General features: G+C 50.8%; 1 protein-coding gene across 1 annotated transcript; it reads left to right on the forward strand.

Moving 5' to 3' along the window:
• The first annotated feature begins 342 nt into the window (after positions 1-342).
• Positions 343-20,056, forward strand: RGSL1 (regulator of G protein signaling like 1). Its single transcript, XM_067300637.1, has 21 exons — positions 343-355; positions 1,169-1,251; positions 1,538-1,612; positions 2,434-2,563; positions 3,878-3,982; positions 4,292-4,453; positions 4,655-5,652; positions 6,283-6,345; positions 8,513-8,744; positions 9,435-9,542; positions 9,979-10,087; positions 10,926-11,218; positions 11,674-11,791; positions 12,313-12,409; positions 12,932-13,061; positions 14,308-14,488; positions 15,237-15,375; positions 15,978-16,102; positions 16,273-16,385; positions 19,514-19,633; positions 19,926-20,056. The coding sequence occupies exons 1-21, from the start codon at positions 343-345 to the stop codon at positions 20,054-20,056; spliced, it is 3,525 nt and encodes a 1,174-aa protein (XP_067156738.1).
• Positions 20,057-20,424: the final 368 nt, after the last annotated feature.

A 20,424-nucleotide genomic window follows, 5' to 3' on the forward strand; every position in this document is an offset into this window, starting at 1 on the left:
CTTCAGTCACCACCTGAGCAAACACACTGACAGCAACCACACACCATACCCAGGTGTTACCAAGAATCTGATCTGAAGGCCAAGAAGGTTGCCCAAATCATTACATGGTGGAGGAGAGGTTTCATTTTGGGACTGTCCAAGTGTACTTGCAGGGCTGGTAATTAGAGAAGAGACATTTCATTGAGAACCCACCGGGAGGGCAGCAAAGCCTGAGCTGCGGAGAGGAAGGGGCCGGCATGCTGTGTCTCCACGGAGCTCAGCAGCAGCAGGGCAAGCACATCACAAAGCAGTGCCACGCTCTAGAATGTGCTCTGCAACACCGGGTCCCCTGGGCATGGCAACATGACGGCCACCGGTGAGTTACCTTTCCTGGAGGCTTTGGTTTCTCCAAGCCCATCCCAGCAGGGAAAAGTCAAGTCCTAGGATTCAGAAACCTATGTCCTGTCGGTGACACAGCTATGCTCTGTGCCTTCACCAAGGTGGGCATTTTCAAGGGCATCCTTCCACCAGTAGGCTGCAGCCTTTGCATGCCAATCTGCCCCCTCACATCCAATCACTCAGAAGTGAATAAAACTTCACAGGATAGCAGGAAGTCTTGGGTACTACTAACCCTGGCTTTGAGATCCTGGGGAGACAGGGTGTCTGCAGTGAGTCACTGTCACCCTAACCAGAGCCATAGTCTGCCTCCAGCCTAATAATGCTTGGTGATTTCTCTGAGCCTACTACCACCTGAAGAGGAGCCCTCAGGACATCAGCATGCCAAGGCAGAGAGGCTGGAGCAGCTGCACCAAAGCACAACAACCATTGCCTCGTCGCACTGGTGGGGTTGCTCCTGGGGTCTGGGTAAGGATAGAGGAGCACAGCTCCTCTCCTCCCAGCCACGGTGCCTTCTTTATCCTGTCCCACTGATGTTTTTCTGAGAGAGCAGCTTTACACTTTCTAAATAATCCTATTGGGCACCCTCTGGCTTACAGTGGAGTAAAGCCTGGAGCTGATGCAGTTTGAGCTAAAGCATTTCAGGGGCTGCCTCAGATCCAAATCGTCCCCTGTGTGCACAGGGCAAACCCATACCACATATCCCCTTATTCCAGCTTCTCAAAACTCTTTTGGTTCGCGTTTCTGTCATGCCTGGCAACAAACCCCAGGTAATTTTCTCTTCCTCCCCTAGCAACCATAGCCTCTACGAACATGGGGGTTCTACTGCAAGATGATGTTTTTGTCGACTTTTTCAACACATTTCTGAACCTTCCCGTAAGTTCACTCCTCCCATAAAGCCCAGCACCTTTCCGAACCTTTCTCAGGTGAATTTTCAGGCTTCTGTAGTGTTAGAGGCCCCAGGAAATTTGGGGATGCACCACTTTCAGGCTGGTGAACCAGGAAAATCTGAGGCACTCAGCTTGGAAGAGGTAGTGGAGACAGAGGTCTAAAAGGGAAGATGATGCCCTTCTCCTTATGGAGGACTAACTAGAGTAGCTGGGATCTAGGCTCCCCTGTCAACCTTCATCTCTTTCAGCTCTCCCCTTTTCTTTTGATACAGATTTTTGGCCAGACACCCATTTACATCAGCAGCACTGGCCAGTGGGACCTCTGGCCAGAGCTACCAAGCCACCTGGTGAGAAGATACCCCCGTCATGAGGCAGGGATCCTGCAGGGGAGGAGGAGGGGTGAGGAAGGAGGTGGGAAAGGGCACCAGGCAGTGAAGGGGAGAGACAAAAAGCCAGTTTCTCATTGCTGAGACGACTCTGTCTCTCTCCTGCCTGTGCAGCCAGGGATTATTTCAAACCCAAGCATCACATTCCTTCTGAGCTCCAGGAGGAGTAGAAGCAATTTAAGGCCCTGGCAGTGGGCAGCCTATGGGGTCAGTCCAGCACTCAGTAGACATTGATGGCTGGAGCTCAAGGAGTGCATGTGTGAGGCAGCAGGGAAGGAGGCACCTTGTGTCCAGGGTTCCCCTTACGTCACGAGGAGCAAAGTCCTATCAACCCTCAAAGTGGCTCAGCCCCCACCCAGGTGTCCCTCTTTCCCATGGCCACAGGCATGGCTTGCTGTGCTCACCTCCCCTAGCAAAAGGGAGCCTGCATCTCTCCTCGCTGTCTGAAAGCCGCCGTTCCCTCCTGCCTGGGCTCCTGGGAAAGAGGCAGGCTGCACAGAAAAGCAGCCCTGTAGGGAAACCTGCAATCCCAGGTCTAACAGGCAGTGGGTTTCCAGGCAGAGCTGGCGTCAGCCTCTGGGGACCCAGGCAGAAGCGATAGCTCAAACGTCCCCATCTTTCTCCAGTGCAGGGGATGTCTTGCACTGCTGTTTAGCAGCAGGGTACCACGCCTGCCTACTTCCCCCCGTGGCACGGGCCCATTACTCACCCCTAATCCTTAGGCAGGAGATAGCTCCTTTCTCACAGCCTCCTCCTTTCCTCGGGGTGCGGGTGCGATGCAGGATCCCAGTCTCCCGGGTTTACTGACTTGGTTGGAAAAGCACCGGCTGCCTCACTTCTGCAAATCCAGCTTGTGCCTTCACTTCGTCCTCTGCCAGAAGCTACTCAGTTTCATTCGGTCGGAGGAAGCAGGTGAGTCATAACGACACTGAGGAAATCAGAGCAACCACGCACGGGGCGGCTTCGCCGCCGAACGGGACTTCCTTTCGCCGTGGCTGTCGCCGTCTGGTGCCTGCTGAGCGCAGCGGGACGCAACGTAAGCGCGTGCTGCAGCTCTGCTTCCGAGACACGCTTCGGAGAGAGGGGCGACCTCCGAAGCGCAAGGGTAAAAAGGCACTGTGGGTCCCATTTTAGGGACACAGCAGCTCCTAGGGCAGGCTTGCCAAGGACTGATGGGGCTTTACCCCTCAGCCCTGTTCCCATTAGTGCAGGTTCACTCACTTCGTGGAGGTGAGCTGCAATAGCTGCTTAACATCAGCCACAGGATTTCCCCCGTGGTTCATGGGCGAAGCAGGTCTGGAGAGCACTTTTAGACCCACACTGAGCTGTCACTGTGGGCATAACCCCAGGGTCCTTAAATCGAAGCTCATCTCTCTGCTGCAGCAGTGGGGCCGCAGGGACTGGCAGGTGGAAGACTCTGGCCCGCTTGTTCACAGCAGTCCTCTCCGATCTCTTCACAAGTAGAGAAGGATTTCAGCCCAAATTCAGCTCGTCTTTCCAGTACATGGGGAAGCTAGAGTATGATATTGTCAGAGGCTATCTACAGGTGGTAAGCTGAGATTATGGCATTTCCAGTTTGCTAACAGGCAAGGTAGCCAGAGCTTCAGCACTTCATTGGATTATGCTCCTCTTGTCTGGTGTGTCCTATGCTGGTAAAATACCCTGCTGGCCTCTCCCATGGGCTGTCCTGTGGACAGAAAACTTGAATCATGCTCGGAGACTTGCCCCAAAAAGTCTGCTGCAACTCAAGTAAGCATGGTTACAGCTACCCATCAAGTTACGATGTTAAGCAAAGGCTTAGACTCAGTAAGTCATTTCAGGAAAAGCAGCAATTTATTATCAAGGCCCAAAGGCTTGCTTCTTTGCTTTTCCTGAATACTTTGCTGCTGCTTCTCCAGCTGGGTTTAACATCAAGATGAAGGAGTCTGAGAGGAAGTCCCAAGTGCAGGCAAAAAAGATGGAAATTTGCAGGGGGAAGAGGCAGGATGGAGTAGCTGGCAGGTTATCATGGGCATGAGCAGCTCCCACTGCATCTTGTAACCACAACCCTGCTCAAAACTCGCATTTTCCATGTGATTCACTGGGCTCCCGGCTTGTAGCACTGCTCCCTCCAGCAGGCTGCATCAGGGGGGCACTGGAGGATGCTGGTGGGGCTGGGGGACTTTCTCAGGGGCTGTCCCTGCATGCACCCTTGCGACGCTGTGCTCTGCACTCTCTCTCCAACAGCAAAACTGCTGAACTGGCAGAGCGCTGACCAGTGGCTGCTCGAAAAGTGCATCAGTGGGAGCCGGGGCATGTGGCGCTTTCGGGCCTTTGTCCACGGACTGGCAGGTAGGCACGGGGTGCTCTCCCAGCCCTTGCTCAGTGAGCCGCTGGTGATCTCCCCAGCAGGATACTAGCACAGAGCTGGTGGACTGGATAAGCACTGGTGAGACACAAGAAACTATCATCTTAGACACCGCTCTGGAAGGCAAACCAACAGCAGAGCTGCAGCTTGGGTACTGCAAGCCAGGGAGAGGCGTAGCCCTGGCTCCTCTCTGTACTGCTCCCTCAGCTTTAAAACAAGGGATACTTTGCTCATCAGCAAGGCTTTCAGGGACTCCCTCCAGCCCCCTCCCTCTGTCTCTGTCTGATCCACAGGGGAAGAACTAACCAAGTTCTGGCTCACAACTGAAAGGCTCCTGGGGCTCGACAAGTCAGATGCCACACAGAGAAAGCTCTACTTGTCCTTGCTCCACGCGCTGAAGGCCACCCACCTGCGGGAAGGCTCCAGAGTTGTCGCTCTCTGCAGGACACCCGTTGGTAAGAAGCATCAGAGCCGGTGATGAGCAGTGCCCTTTCAGCGGGTCTGACCTTTTTCTGGCTGCTCCCAGCCTTCCTACAGCTCCCTTGCAGAGATGGGATACCATCACCAATACTGCTTGGCTGGGGAGCTCCACTGGCACAAACAGGTCTGGATGGGGCTGCCCCCAGCATAATCCTCTGTGTCCATTTCAGAGCCAGTGCAGAAAACCACAGAGTGGCGCATGCAGCCCATTGGCACCAGGAGGGAGACCCTAAGCAAGATGCAGGCACTGGCCCTGCTTAAGATTCAGAATTACTGGCTCCCTAACTTTTTCATTCACTGCAAGCTGAGCATGGAGAAAGAGGAATCGTGCTGGCCTCTTCTGCAGGAATATCAGGAACGATTACAGGCCGACTCACAGGAGTCCACAGGCTCTTTCAGTCGTCTCTTTACAATGCATATTAAAAAGAGCCAGGCTTTGTCAGGGCCCTACTGCAGCAAAAAGGCCAAAGAGGAGATCTGGACTCTCATCAAAGAGGGAAGAGGGACCCAAGAAATGAAGATGCTCAGGAGTTTTGGGGGGCAATCACAAAAAAAGCCGGGGCCAGCCAGGACCATGTGTAGTTCAGACACAGAGAAATCATATCTGGATGAGGATACTTTGGAGCTGATTCCTCAGCAGTCAGAGCATCCTGCAAACACTGCCTTTGGAGACAAAAGAGGAGAGACCTCTCCCAAAAGCTGTTGCCCTGACATAGAGCACTTCCTTCAACCGGAAGAGCTCTGTGAAGAGCAATTGCTCTCTGACATGCTTTTCTCTACACCGGTTGTCCAGCCGCCATCCCTGCTAGCCCTGAAAAGGCCAGTCAAGTCCTCTTCCTCCTTAAGCTTCCTTGCTTGGGCCCTGAGTGCTGAGGGCTGTGCAGGACAGCCCTTCAGGGAGTTCTTGAAGCGCAGGAGGCGACCCGTGGAGACTTGTCTCCTGGACCTGTGGCATGACCTTGAGGATTTTCTGTGCGTGGTGCTGGGCTGCAGCGGAGAAGGCAGTTTCTTGCTGCGCCATTTGATAGGGGTGAGGATATGCAAGACTTACCTGGAAAAAGGCTCTGTTCAGCATCTTCCCCTGGAGATGAGGACTCTCAGGAACTTGCAGGACCACCTGCCTTCTGGAGAAGGCATTCCCTGGATATTCAAAGCCCAGGAGGAGATTTGCAAGGTACGGAGTGGCACTGGCGGTGCTCAGGCTGAGCTGTACTACTGGCGTTCACCTCCCTGGGTTGGTGGGAGGACTTTGGGGCTGTTTAAGAAGATAGGTGCTCAAGTTCAGAAATGGGGCACAGAAAGGAAAATGGAGAAGAAAAATCAGGAAGGTAAAAGCTTTTAGTCAAAAGTCACCTTCTGCTTAGAACCAGTAACCAATGCATGACAGATCAGCGGAGAGGAGCATCCCCAGTGGTTTGCTAGGCTGTGGACCGGAGAAGAAGCAGTCATTTAGCAGCCAGTGACCTCAGTCATTAGACACACAAGCCAAGGGCCTGGGGATCATGGTACAGCAGCAGTGCTTTTCCATCCGAGTCACCGGTTCCAGCACAACGTGATTAAAAAGCATTTACAACCCAGGCGTTGCTGGGCAGCCCCAAAACAGAGGGTATGGTGGGATGGGGAGCCATGGAGGCAGCAGCGGTGAGCCCCGCTCTGTTCTGCCCTTGCGGCGCCCGGTGGCAGAAGGGGAGCAGGGCTGCGGGAGCCCACTCCCAGCCCCACGCTCCCTCGCTGCGTGCCCCTCGCCGGCTGGCTCACAAGCACGTGCTACTGATAGCCCACCTTGCCTCCTCCTCCTCCTCAGGTGCTCGAGGTCTTCTATGATGAATTTCTGGCTGAAGATGACGAGACGTTCCTTCAGTTTGTGGTAAAGGGGACATGGTGGAGGCGGGGGGGGGGTCCTTGCGGGGCATGCAGGAACCAGTGGGGTCTCAAAAGGAGACAAGAGGGATGGGAGGGAAAGGCCTGCCGCTGCAGTGGTCCTGCACCCCATGGTGTCCGTGCTGCCATGCTGCTGCTGCCTGGGCATGGGAGCAAGGCAGAATCTGCCCTTTTCCAGCTCCCCAGAGCAACGTTCCTTGGCTCCTCCACCACAACTTCCCATAACTCAGCAGCTGCAGTCCCGTGTCACAGGCACGTAACTGTTTCACAGGCAAAACACTTCTGGGAAGAAACTCTGCCCCTTTTTTCCTTGCCTACAGTAAATACTGCTGTAAGGCTGACTCATGGGCAGACACACATGCATACGGCCCTGTCCCAGAAGCGGTGCCTGGTCAACATGCCGGGGAAAGAGGGCATGCAGCATTTTGGCCTATGATTCAATCGCACTCAAGTTTTCCACATATTTTTTCCACTGTGTAAAGGAGTGGTTTAAGAAAGCAGAGTCACATAAGCACTCATCTTCCAAACTATTTCGCTTCCTGGCACTAGAAATTCCACTACGGTTTCATATTTCTCAGCACCCTGAATGCGAGCCTTACACCATGAAACCTCCTCACAGACAGAAACCCCAGAGCATCCCACCTACTCAGGGTCCCTGCAGAACCTGCACAGGCAGCTTTGCTCACTGCAGCCAGTGTCTGCACATCAGCCAGCAGGGTTAGTCAGGGTTAATGCCCAAAGACCTGGCTTGCGGAGAGATCTAGGCATCTCAGTCAGGGAGAACTAAGTGCTTACAGAAATGCCACTTAGCATCTGTCAGCTCCTGACCCTGCTTCATTAAATTCTCTTGGTTGTAAGTTAATTAGCTGCCCAGGTTTTTAAGCATCCTTTAGCAAGGAAATTACTTTTCAGAGCACAGACCAGGTCTGGGAGTGCAATTAGCACTTCAGCAGGTGCCGAGGCCATGCTACCTGCAGGGCACCATGCCCTAGGCCAAACTCATTGTGGGTTTCACTGCTCTGATGGCAGTGGAATTGCTCAGGGGCTTAGCAGGGTTATTTTTGGTGCTCGCTCTCAGCAGCATGTAACTCAATCAGAAAAGGGCTGCTCTTACCCCGCTGCTTGGTGAGTCATGCCAAGTGCTCGCCAGTGGTGAAGGGCCAAAACCTGCAGGAGGGTCTCAGCAGCACAGTCTGGCTGCGGCAGGGAGGGAGGGGGGCACCCCCAGGGCCAGAGCCCATCGCAGGGAAAGCAGCCAACCCAAAGGGCACGTGAGGTTACCTGCCTGCTGCTGACACCTTCTCAGTTGTTTTCGGCCCTCTTGGCTGGCTGTTGGCCTCTTCAGGAAAGCTGTAGCCTTTTTCTGTCTGATCTACCTGGGGAACCTGCTGCACACCCTTGTATGTTCCAGCCGCAGGTAGACTTGAGCCAGCTTTGAACAGCTGCATAATCAGGTTTAAGGCCTGTGCTGAGCTTTGTACTCACATAGATTTCTTCCAGGCGGCTTAAAGACAGAGTGAAGATGCAACTTGGGTAGATTTGTATTCCACTGCCTAATAAAATGTAATTAGGGCTGTTTCAGAGTATATCCTAGTCATCAGCTGTTTTCTTGGAGGAATTTTTTTCTGCCTGACAGAGTAAGGTACACTAGGTGAGCTCCTTCAACTGTGAAAGTCCTGTGGCCAGGAATGCTGTGGATGGTGGTGTCTGAGTTGCAGTGAACCACAGACTCTATACATGACCTTGGGCAACCACACGGTCTGCAGTGAAATTCTCTATGTATAAAATGAGATAACACTTCTCACCCCCCCCACACACCTGTTTTCTGGAAGAAGTAGATGGGTTATTTAGACTATACAGTGCCTAAGTCTCCTTATACAGCAGTTTACAATATGGATTTCCATGCACTACTGGCATAAGAAAATAATAAACTGAGCATTGGCATCCAGAGCATCCAGACAGAGCATCAGCTACCATCTGAACTCTGCCTGCCCCTCTTAACACTATATAGCCTTGAAAATGTTCAGGCTTGATTTTTTTCTGTAACATACAGGACACCCAAAATCCAGCTAGGCTATCAACTGCAACGCTGGAGCAGTTCCTCAGATGGCGTGTGGGCTCTGTGTAATCACCCTCTGCTCTTCTTGCTGTAGTCTCCACAGAGCAGTTTCCTGATGCTCGAGATGCAAGGACGCACTGTTGGGAAAGATGAACATTTCCTCCTAATCAAGCGGATAAATGAATCCTTGAAGTTGAGCCAAGCCCTGTATGGCATGAGGGACCTGGAAAATCTCTCCTCTGAGCACTGGCAATTAATTGCCACTCAGGACCTTCGGAAAGGGGGCTCAATCCAGGTGGAGCTGGAACCTCCGGTGTGCAGAATCGGTAAGAGCAGTATCTGAATGTCTTCCGGGACTGAGATTGACTCAGACGGACAAAGCGTAGTTCATGCCTCCATATTGACCAGTGCCACTAACAGAAAAGTTCTGGCACATGGCTGTTCTGTTGGCGGTATATGGAGAACATGGAGCAGGTTGGGACAGGGTATCTGGGAGCCATGAGCTGTAATCCAAGCTTTGGCAATGACCTGTGGACCAAGTTCCCTCTTGTCAGCACCAGAAGCAGCACATGGCACATCCCTGCACCAGCCTCGGTCACCAGGTCAAATGGAGGCTACAGCAGAGAGAAAATGAAACTCAAAGCCAGGAACATCCACTGTCACCACACTTCCACACCCTGACCTGCTCCTGGGGCCCCTGGGGCTGACCACACTGCTGTAAAACTTCAGCTTTGTCTTCCCCCATCATCTTTGGAGAACGACACCAACTTTCTGGGTACCTGCCAGTGCACTGAGAGTGACAGCAGCCACCTGTTGCAACTCTTGGGTAATTTGTAGGGTCTTGGTCATATCTGAGAAACGCAGTGTCATTAGTAAATGATGGGAACAGGACAGAGAAGGAAAAAAGGGTGAGTAGTGATTACAATACAGCACTCTGAGTAAGTGCTGATGGGCTGTCTTAGCCAGGAGGAATAAACATTGGATCCATCCCTTCTTCTCTCCTTTATCTTACACAGATTTCCAGAAGATGACGTTTGATGAACTGGCTGTTAAGAATCCCTTGCTGGCTATGGATCTGCTAAGCGAGAATTACAAGCTTTTCTGTCTCAAATTTCCATCACTTGGTGAGTCGAGTCTGGGCGAGCTAGAACCAGGGCAGGCTCACAATTGGCACACCCTTGAAGGTGCCCCAGCGTACCCTAAGGAGACAGGGACAAGCAGGGATCTTCCCCACTTGCATCCCATCATCTGGGAGAACGTCTCCAGAAGGAAAGAGGTCTAGCCACCCTTGAAAGGCATGTCCTTCAGGATGTAAATCCAGCCAGAGAGGGTGGGAATGGTAGGGCTTCTCTGAAGCAGACACTGAGGAAATCGAACCATGCAGAGGTGGAGAATTCCCACAGCATCCAGCGTATCCTGAGCTGGCTTCACCATGCAGACATCAGCACGGTGGTTCTGGAGGCAGCCTGGGCTTCTTTTCGGTTCTCTGTCCTGATGACAGTTGTGAGCAGGCTCTAGCAGTGATCTGAGGAAAGGGCCAAATCTGTTCTGTCTCAACAGCCTTTGACCTCAACCATGAAAAGAAGAGGACCTTTCCTGTGAGCAGAACCAAAATAAACATGCCGAAGTCCACTGTTGTCATATTAGAGAAGCCAGCTGCAAGACCCAGGTCTGGCATTTTACAACACAGGGCTTTGCTATTTTCTGACATTTCCACTCTCTCAGGGAGATTTTTCTCAGTACTTTCCTGTAGTGTCACTGCTCCCTGCTTCAGAGTTGGGCTCTCTCAGATGTAGATATGGGTGACCTGTGGGTCTAAACTGTAGGGCTACTGGGGAAGAGGGGAAAGGAGAAAATGTTTTAACACACCCCACACCCTATAGGACAGATTTACTGCCCACATCTTGTGCATGTCTTATGAACTTGATCCTAGATCACTCTCTGACGTGCCACTTATACTACAGCCAGGCAACTCCCAAACTCCAAAGTGTTTGAAGATTACCCATGACTGAACTTAAATCCCTGTCCTTGCTGACTGTGAAGATGTCCCATAAAGCCCTCTACCATCCAGTAGTAAATTCCTGCTCATTCTCAGCAAGTATGACAGGGAAGCACTACGTCCTCCTCTTCCCACCGGTCCTTCCTCATGGTATCCCATCCTTACCTTCCTCCTCCCTGTGGTCTCTGTATAGCTGCCCTGGTCCATTTGCAGGTTCTGAGGTCTCCAGCGCAGAGCTGAAGTCCTGTCTCCTCCTTAGTTCTCTGGTTAAAGACTCCTGTTCTGACCGAGATCAGCTCCTCTGCACACATAGCAGCAAAGCTGTTGGTTGGGTGCACCTACCATAAAAAAAAAAGCAGCTTGTTAGGAGAATCCCACCCTGGATTCCCAATGGCTCAGTGGATGGGCAAGGCAGACGAGAGGCTATGCTCTGCCAGTACCTTTGCTAGTCCATCTGCTTCACAGATTATGTACCGCACTGGTCCACAAGTTTCTATCTCTTCTTCAGGAGTCTCTCTCATTGGAGAAGCAGGCCTACAGGTCCTGGCTATTTTCCATGGCACTGGCAGCACAGAGAGCATCTCTCCTGGTGTATCCTCCTCTGCAGGCACTTCATGGAAGTATTGCGCAATCCTGACCATTTGGAGTTCTTCAAGCACTTCCTCAAGGAGCACAACACAGATGGGCCACTGAGCTTCTGGCTGGCTGTGGAAAAGCAGGCTGTAGAGACCAACCCCAAGAGGCAACGCATCCTCATTAACAACATTGTCAGAACCTACTTCCATGCCAAAATCCCAGCAGGTATGCACCCTCCCACCCTGTGCTTTACTCGAGTCACGGTGGGGGCCTTTTTTCCCTGAACTGGATGCAGGCACCTGCCAATTCTCCCTTCCCTGTCCAGTGGGGTACGTGTTTGCTCAGACCTTCCACTCCACTTATATTTCTAGGAAGCCAATCTACTTCTTTGACAGCATCTTCCGAGAGCCGCAACCTGTAATTCCTGCAGTGGCAGAAATAGCTCTTCCCTGCCTTGTCTCCTTTAGATGCTCTTTTAGATGCTTCACTCCTGAAGTGTGCAATTAGCATGGTATAAAAAGGAAAAAGGATGAGACAACCAAGTTCAGCAAACAGCAGATAGAGCAGGGAGAGACAGAGCAGGGTACCACTTGCAGATGTAAGGACAGGAAGAGTGTTTTCCTGGTGGTTCAGGAGCGGTTGGCAGCAGCGGGCAGGCAGTGACTGCACATCTCTTTCAGAGGAGCTGCTGGACTGCTGTGCTTCTATCATCAGAGAAATAAGTGAGGCCAAAGTAGTCAGCCCTGCCATGCTGATCACAGCACAGACCTTTGTCCAGAAAGCAATGGAAGAACGATGGTGAGCACCTGGTTCAGGCTGCGCAAGGCTGGTTCCCAAATTGGGGATTCTTCCTATGGGACCCCCTAAGTGACAGGCAGTGACTGTTACATATTTCCATATTAAGTGTCAGCCAGTGTGTCCAAATCCAAGCCAGGCCCTCACACTAATATAGCTGTTATTGAAGCTGGTGATGGATTTACCTGTGCAAGGACAGCAGGTTTTTGTCCCATAAGGACCAAATCGTTGCTGTGCTTCAGGATCCTGTGTTGGAGGAGGGGACATGCTACAGATAAGCAGGGTGAACACTCCCAAACCTGCTGCCTGCAACAGCAGAGACCAAGGGAAGGGATCCAGTCCCAAGTTTCTTCCTGCAGCCTCTTCCATGAACAAAAGTCCTGTGGGACCTCAAGCCACATAAGCCTGGAGATCCCCGTCAGGTGCTCCCCACCATAGCTGCCCTTCTACCAACCTCCCAAGCCATCGTCCTGCTGGTGTGTCTGGCTGCCATTCATGTTCTCTCTCTGATCCCCATCTGGCAGGTTTATGGATTACCAGGACCTGTTCCCCCCGGACAATATCTGTAAGCCTCACCTTCCTTTGCAGCATGGGATGGGAAACTTCAAGAGGGACGATCTGGTAAGGAAAGACTCTCTCCTGGAAGGCTAGGGCTGTTGCGCAGGCAAGAAAGAGAGAAGATGTTGCTGAACAAGTGGCAGTCACTTAAGGGGTGGGGGGTATCAAACTTGCAAGGCACCCGGAGGGTTGCAAAAAGGCAGACGCTAGCTAAACCTTTAATCTTGGGAGCTCTGGTGTGGAACTGGAGTCCTGCTCCAGACAGAAGTGACTAGATTTAGTCAGGACTTGCCAATTGATTCACAATAACTCCTGTGAAACTCAGAGTCCTGAAGTCCTGAGGGAAACCCAGAAATACTGAAATGCAAAGCTGATGGCTGGGTCACAAACTGCACTTCCAGGACTGAGCTCTGGTGCTTGAGTTCACGGTGGCAGGTCTGAGCAGGAAGGGCTCTGCCCCAGCCCCACTCTCCCTGGGAACAAGCTGCATCGCTACTGCCACGAGATCGCGCTTCGGTCCTCCACTGCCTGGGTTCCCACGGGGCTCTGGCGTGGGCTGACGCAGGCTGTGCCGTGTCTCCGCAGAGGAGGGCCTGGGAAGCCATTCGCGGCTGCGTCAAGAGCATCTGCAAGTTCCGGAGAGAAATGAACAACGAAAGAGCCCGTGCGGAGTTTGAGGACTTTCTCCGGAAGGAAGTAGGAAATCGAAAGGAAAGTATGTCTAGACTCCTGCCACCCCCCTCTGCTCCCTCCCCAAGACAGCCCTGGGTTTAGGAAAGGTAAACAGAGGAAGCTCATGGCTCATCTCTCATCCCCATGTCCTCTGTTGGCGGCATATAAAGAGCCAGAAAAGCAGGTGTCTCGGGATGACTGATATTGCTGTGCAGGAATCTGCTCCGAGTGAGCAGAGGATGGAAAAGAGGATGGAGAAAAGGTACAAAATGGGGTTGTCCCTCCTAGGTGAGTAGTTCTGCAGGTAGGCGTTTAGGCTGACCCTTGACACCTAACCCCAGTGCTCTTAGGCATCCAATGCTAGCTTAGAAAGTGGCCATCCTCTTCCAGGCACTCCAGGGACACTGACACTTGGGTGCTGGAGTCAGGAGATGAGGCCCAGAACTTCTCACAAAACACACATACATGTTCATGCAACAGCTGGCTTTCTGATGCTAGGGCCACACCTGCTGCCCCTCATTTCTCTAAGTCCATGCAATGATGCTGTTGCACAGCTCTCACACATAATGCAAATGCAGCAGTTTGCATCCCTTTCCCAAGAACTGGGAGGCACTAAGTGAAGCTACAGTGAGACAGGCTTGAAATAAACAAAAGGAGATGTTTTTTCATGCAACAGGTAGCTGGCCTATGAACGATTTGCCAAAGGATACAGATCCTGAAATTTTATGCAGGTTTAAGAGAAGACTGGAAAAGCTGGTAGAAAATAAATTCACTAAAGCTGCTAAATAAACAGAAACCCCAACTAGCTCAAGAAGCCCCTGGGTATGAATATTTGGAACCTGGAGAGTATTGTATATGGGGGAAGTAACAGCTGTTTTCCCTTTCCATTTTCCTAGTTATCTGCTTGTGGCCTCTGTTGGAGGCAGGATATAGCATATCCAATATGTTAGGCAGACAAACAGACTTTATCTAACCTACTGTGATCATCCTCCATGAAAACAATGAACATAAGCACTTCAGGGGTATAAACAGGAGGATGGAGGGAGGAGATTACAAAGCTAGGGGGAGGGCTGGACACTGAATGGGTCTGAATTCCCTGGAGAGTCCTACACGCTGCAGGAAGTCTGTAGTCTACCTAGGTAGAAACAGCCTCAGCAAATTATTTGCATATAGGAAAAGCAAGCACAGGTGAGGTGAGAAAAATCAGGATTCCTCAGGATCAAATGCCCAGTTGGCCTCAAACCCAGTGCTGGAAGAAGCAAGATACAACAGTTCTTCTCCCCTCTCAGACTTGCCCATCAACTCAACACAGAGCAGCAGCGCCACGGGCACTTCCCACTCACATATGACCTCTGCCAGCATTCCACAGGACAAGGAGATGGTACTAGTGAAACGTCGTCTCTTTAAGAACCGGCTCATTACTGTCAACTTCCTCGTCAATGATCTCCACTTTTATCTGGAGATTGACAAGTAAGTCCTCCTTTCCACCAGGTTCTCAGGTACCACCAAGTCTCCTTTGGCTCAGGACCCAAACCCATCCTTCAGGTAGTGCCTGTCCCATGGCAGGGGATAAAGCCCGAATCAGTGATTCATTAGCACGCACTAAGGTCTGCACTGCCACACCTAAACTCCTATCAGCACCTCTATGCAAGGTTTGTATCTGAACATCACCCTGCAGCATAAGACACAACCAAAGTTTCACCCCCATAGGTGTCTATATCTAGCCTGCCCATGTTCACCTGCCCTAGAGCCCCGAAGAGGCCTCCATTTCAGCCAGAAAGAGTTTCTGTTTGTGTACCTTAAAAGCATCTCTGATATAACAGTCCCAAGCAATCTAATGTTTTACCTAAGCCTTTCTTGACATGCCAATTGTGGCATTTCTCCATTGACCTCTTCTGGTCCTGTGGCAAACCTATAAAAGCAAGCTGTGGCCAATGCACAATAGCTTAGCAGTTATTACACTCACCCATGTGCATGAGACCAGGTTTCAATTCCCTTCTCTTCCTGAAGATGAAGAAATATTACATCCCCTAAGCAAATGCTGTGACTAGGAGGGCATTAGAAGAGGGAAGTGGCTTTTCATCCCTCCTGTTGAACTGTTCCACACTTTGTGGATTGCTTTTTCTGGCCCAGTAAACACTGAACTAAGCAAGAGCATGACTCTAGCCTAGCAGTGAGAGCACTTTTCTCAGAGCAGGACACAAACACGTCTTCACAGGTTTTCCAAGCTGGCTGATTCAGCTAAAGCTCTAGTGGACTGCAGCAAGCACCAAGACCAGGAAGTTGCCTTTCTCAAAAACAAAGTCGCCATCATCAGCGATCTCTTCCTCGACTCTGATATTCCCCCCAAACTGCGGGTAAGAAGCTGGGACCCACCCAGGAAGCCTGGAGGCTGCTCTCTGTTCATTGCTCAAGAACATCGCAGAGCAGCTGCCAGCAGATGGGGGGAAAGAGGAACCGGACAGAGGTTTGAATCTGCTCTAGCCAAGCATGCTCTGAAATTTCAGGACATGCTCTAAGGGCTAGGGACTTCTGCTTGGGCTCTGTGGGAAGGGGACTCATCCATCTCGAGACCCACGCTGACACTTGACCCAGACCCATTCAGAACAAGTGTGGGCATGGAGACACCTCCCTTCCAGCCAGGGCTGAGGCACCAGGACAAGCATTGCACTCTGATTCATTCCTTTCAGTCCACAGATGTCAATGTCACTGTGATCCCCTCCCCACCGCACTGCAGCCACCTCTTACCCCACAGCATAGCCATGGCTCTGCCAAAGTTCCCTTTGGAAAGCACAGCACGGTAAGATCAGCCCTTGTATTCAGGACAATCAGCCAGGACGTAACTGGTTTCTTCTTGGACGCTCCTGAAATGTAATGCAGTCAGGAAGAACATCATACCTCTGGGGTCCCAAGAGTGCCACAAACTGCTTTGGTTAAGTGAGTTCTCTTCTGTGGCCAGGTGAACATTTCTGAAGCACAGAAAGATTTAATCTGGAGTTTATCTTCCAAGAAGATACTGGACCGCAGCCTCTACTACGGGGCCACAATTGTTATCTTCCCCATCCTGATGCACTTCTGGAAAAGGTACCTATCCCACTTCCTAGAATTGGTAGAGGTTGTGTGGATGCCAGCCTCTTTATCCAGCAACATATTCTGACACAATGTAGATGCAGATGAGACACACTCGTGAGGAGCTCAGCTGTAGATATCTGCTTGGAGGTTTGCTGTCTTTGACTTTAGTATTTCTTGTGCAGGTTCTGCATCAGGAAGGCAATGAAGGGCTTCCGGGTCCCCCAGAAAAAAAGGACAACAATCTCTTTGCCCATTAAAAAAACCTCCTCCAAATCACCTGTCATCTACAGTACAGGTAAGCTGAGTGCCTGTTCCCCCTGCACCACATTTGTCCTCTCAGTCCTGTCCTTCCAAAGCAGAGGTTTCCAGACCTAACTTTCTGGTGTTTCACAAAGGTTCATGGAATCCAAAGTCCACAAAGACTTCAGCTGTGGATCCCCCTATAAGAGCTAAACTCCTTCCAGTGCTGGAAACAGCCTTATTGCTGCTATTCATTTGTGCTTGGTGCTTCTTTCATGACATACAAGCTGCTTGTAGGACATAGACCTGATGGTCAAACTGTTGCTCTAGTACCCCTACCTAGGGACCGTTTCCAGAAAATGGGGGGGGGGGGGGGAGTAATTCTCAGAGAAAAACCAAAAAAGCCTGACCGAGTCTTGCCACTGAGTTGAAATATACTTGAGCCTCTCTTCCCCAGTTTGGTCCCACACGAATTTTCACCGAAATACTCTCAAACCTCACATCCCCCAAAACGTCTGACCAGCCAGCTGACCAAGCAATAACGACATTATGGCCATGCCAGCACTGCGCAGTGTGCTCTGCCACTTCACACAGCTTTGAGGCTGTACGTGGTGCAGGCCTGTTGGAGAATGGAGCATCCTTGGAACCATTCCCACCTGTCAAATTCAGTCAAAGTTGCCCAATGGGTTTAGAAATTTTTTTGGAGAATAGGGAAGTGGGTGCAGAGAATTCATGAGAAAAGAACAATTGCATAACTCTTGTTTACTTCAAAAAACAAGTTAAAAATACTCACTGCTCTAAAACAGAAATTTAATCAACCAATCTTTCAGACTGCAAATCAGATGGGAGCAGGAAAAAGAGAAGAGGCTGCCCAGAATCAAGCAGCCATACGCCAGACTTAGCAGCATTACATTGGGGATGCTTTGAACAGCTAGAATGGAGACAAGGTTTCTTTAGGATTTGAGGGGACGCTCACTAGATAGTAGACTGGCAGGTCCTACATGGACTGGCTAGAGTAGAGGCTAATACCTGAGGGAAAAGAGAATTTTTGCCTCCTCATCCAGTTATTTACTTTCAACATACTAAAGAATGCTAAACTGTGAAAAACACAAAGAAAGTAGTATTAAGTGCTGTCATTCTACCTAATAACTTGGATTCTTAACTGAATATTCATCTGGAAAGCATCTAATTGATTTTTCATTTTCCCTTTAATCAAAATAGGCACATGCTAATCTTGCTTCGATGGTAGAATGGTCAAATATCTTGTGTTCTGCTCCCTGTAATTTAGTACTATCAAGTTTTGGTCAAAACACTTGTAAATCTTAGATATGAACAGCCAGATGCTTGAGTCACTGCTCATCATCTGAGCTAGGGCAATGGATCCCAGTGGTTGTGTTTCCCTCCCTCATTGTAATTGCAAAGACAAGTCCATTAGCTTAAACCACTCTCACACCTTGAGTTTTCCCCTCGATAAAAGATGTTCAGCGTGAGTCTCCACTTTGTACAGCGGCTTGATATAGTTTCTGTGCTGAGGTACACAGCAAGACATATTGACCCAAGAAGTAAATGGCAGCTGAGGCAAAACACAAAACCGTATTATTCCTAAAACAAATCCCTTACTTCCCAACTAGACTAACAAATAATTACCCCTGCCTTCCCCACTGCACTTCTAGGGCCATCTAAATCATAGCTGCTTTAATGTAAAACCTCATTGCACCACTGACCTCCAGAAGAGACAGATCTCACCCATCAGACATGTATTCTTAGCAAGCAACAAGCCAGAACTGTCACCTTACACAGGAGCTATCCGTTGCGTTTTCTGGGGTAATAAACAAGCATTTGTCAAGGTCTTCAGGAAACCAATGGAGAGAGAGATTCAGTCCGTGCAAACCCTGACAACCATTCACACAGTGACAACGCTGCCCAAGCACCGCAGCCTGTGTTTAACTACACAAAGCCTCAGAGGGTAAATACCAATCAGCCTGCACTTAAATGTTGCTCTGGAGAGACAGCACAGGAAGATGTTGAGATGGGAATGTGAACCTTCTCACAGTGAATTTAATCCTGCAGTGAATGTCCCTGGAACAACCTCTTGTCCCCTAGCCACAATTCCTTGTGGCACCTGCTCCCTGACAGGGATAAATAACCAAAGCCAGAGGTGGATAAAAGTCCATCAGCCTCCATTGGTATGTCATGGAAAGAGACATGTAATCTCTCAGACCTATTATTTCTGCTGCCCTATCCTGTGTCACTCTCATATTCAGCCTAGCTAATTGAGAAGAACAGTTGCTGTCATGCCTTTGCATGGGAGAGCCAAGTTAGCTGCGGGATACAGCACGGACTGGCATCTGCTTTGTGTCACCTGCCAACCTGCAGGCCAGCTCCGATTGCAGAATCCCTGTTGTCTACCAGAAGCAAAGCCAATCAACATGCAATCCAAAAATAGCTGCTGCTTGTGACTGCACTGATGCATGTGCCACTCTTTGCTTGGAAGACTTGTCTGAACCTTATCACACTTTTACAGATAACTTTATCTAAGAATCTTGCTTTTCTGACCTCTAAGGAGCTTGCTTTTCAGCTAGGTAAAATTGGTTATGTTGTCTTTATAAGGCACAAAAATTGCTAGGGAAAATATCTATTAATTCCAGAAAAGTCCTCTTATTGCCCGTGTCTTGCTTTTGTCTGTTGAGGCTTGAGGAGGTGATTTGTCTGTTGAGGGCTGGTCCTTTGCACAGAAGCTGGGCAGGGCACCGCTCTTCCTGCCTGGGAGAGCAGTACGCACACAGTTAATAGGATGCCACCCTTGAATTCATCTTCCAGCTGGTCACCAGGTGTCACTGTGGCACTGTTTGTGGCTTTATATCGCTGGCAGTGAGCAGAGGGGCTATTCCCTGCGGCGACTGGATGTGTTACCTGAACCCCACGTTTAATGTGCGTGGGCACAGTACTCCTCTCGGGAGGAGCCACCCCCACGGGCACAAAGCTGAGCAGGGCTGGGGGCACATCCGTGCATGGGGGGCAGCTGGGTACACGCGTGTCCCTGTCTCTCCAAATGCCATTTCATCTGAAGGGGAGAAGGCATCCCACTGCCCTCTGCCTCGTCCGGGGGAGCTGAAGGGGCCCTCGCTGCAGCCAGCGGAGCGAGGGAGCAGGCTCTCCGGGGCTCACCCACTTACTGACCCTGCCGCTTCCTCTTCTCCTCACGAGGCGAGTGCCCGATCATTCAGTTCACGCTGCTGAACGGGATCCAGGTCCTGCTGCCGCAGGCTCAGAAGAAAAAGGAGCTGTCCAAGAAGCAGAAGGGTGAGTAGCTGCAGAAACCAGCATTCCCCCTCTCCAGTCCCGCTCCAGGGAAGGGAGCTGGGCTTTCAGGGCTCTCTTCCGCCAGCCCGTGATGGGGAGTTTGCACCTTTTGTTTTTCTCAGCTTTAAATGAAAGTCTCCAGAAAGGGCCGTTGCCTGGCACGTCTGCTTTTCCTGTCCTGCAGCGCAGGTGGGTAACTGCTAGGGCAGCTCACACTGGCCACAAGCACCAGGAGGCAGGGGGGCAATGACTCTTCTCTAAAATCTAAAGGCAACTGCGTGGGTCTGTGCAGGATGCTGGCTGGCCCCCACAATCTCCAAGCAGAACCGAGGACGGAACCAGAGTAAAGACATCTCTGCCTTGCTGCCCTCCTTGAACTTGTACCATAGGTACCAGCAGATCCACAGTCAGTGGAGTGACTGACAGGAGGAAGCAAAGAGAGGAAAAAAATAAATCTGACCTTGCATCCTGACCTCTAAACTAGACCTGACATTCAGAGGTGCCCAAAACCCACCGCTTCTGTTCACATGAGTGATGGGTGGACTTTGATATACCAGAATAGTCAAAGGACTAAGGGCCTCAGTTCTTGCCTGCAACTAGGGAAACTTTAGCTGTAGCTCACATTGCATCTGTTTACTCAGAGCCAGCCCAGAGGAAGGTGACTGCTAAAGAGACAGTGGTCTCTCAGGCACGGGAAAGCCCAAAGAGTCTAGAGGGAAACATATGGAAACAGACTGTGGACAGTGGGAGAAGGCAGTTGGGATGCACTGAAGCTCATTCCACATCTGAGG

Source organism: Apteryx mantelli, chromosome 8 (assembly GCF_036417845.1).
Source record: "Apteryx mantelli isolate bAptMan1 chromosome 8, bAptMan1.hap1, whole genome shotgun sequence".
NCBI classification, from domain to species: Eukaryota; Metazoa; Chordata; class Aves; order Apterygiformes; family Apterygidae; genus Apteryx; species Apteryx mantelli.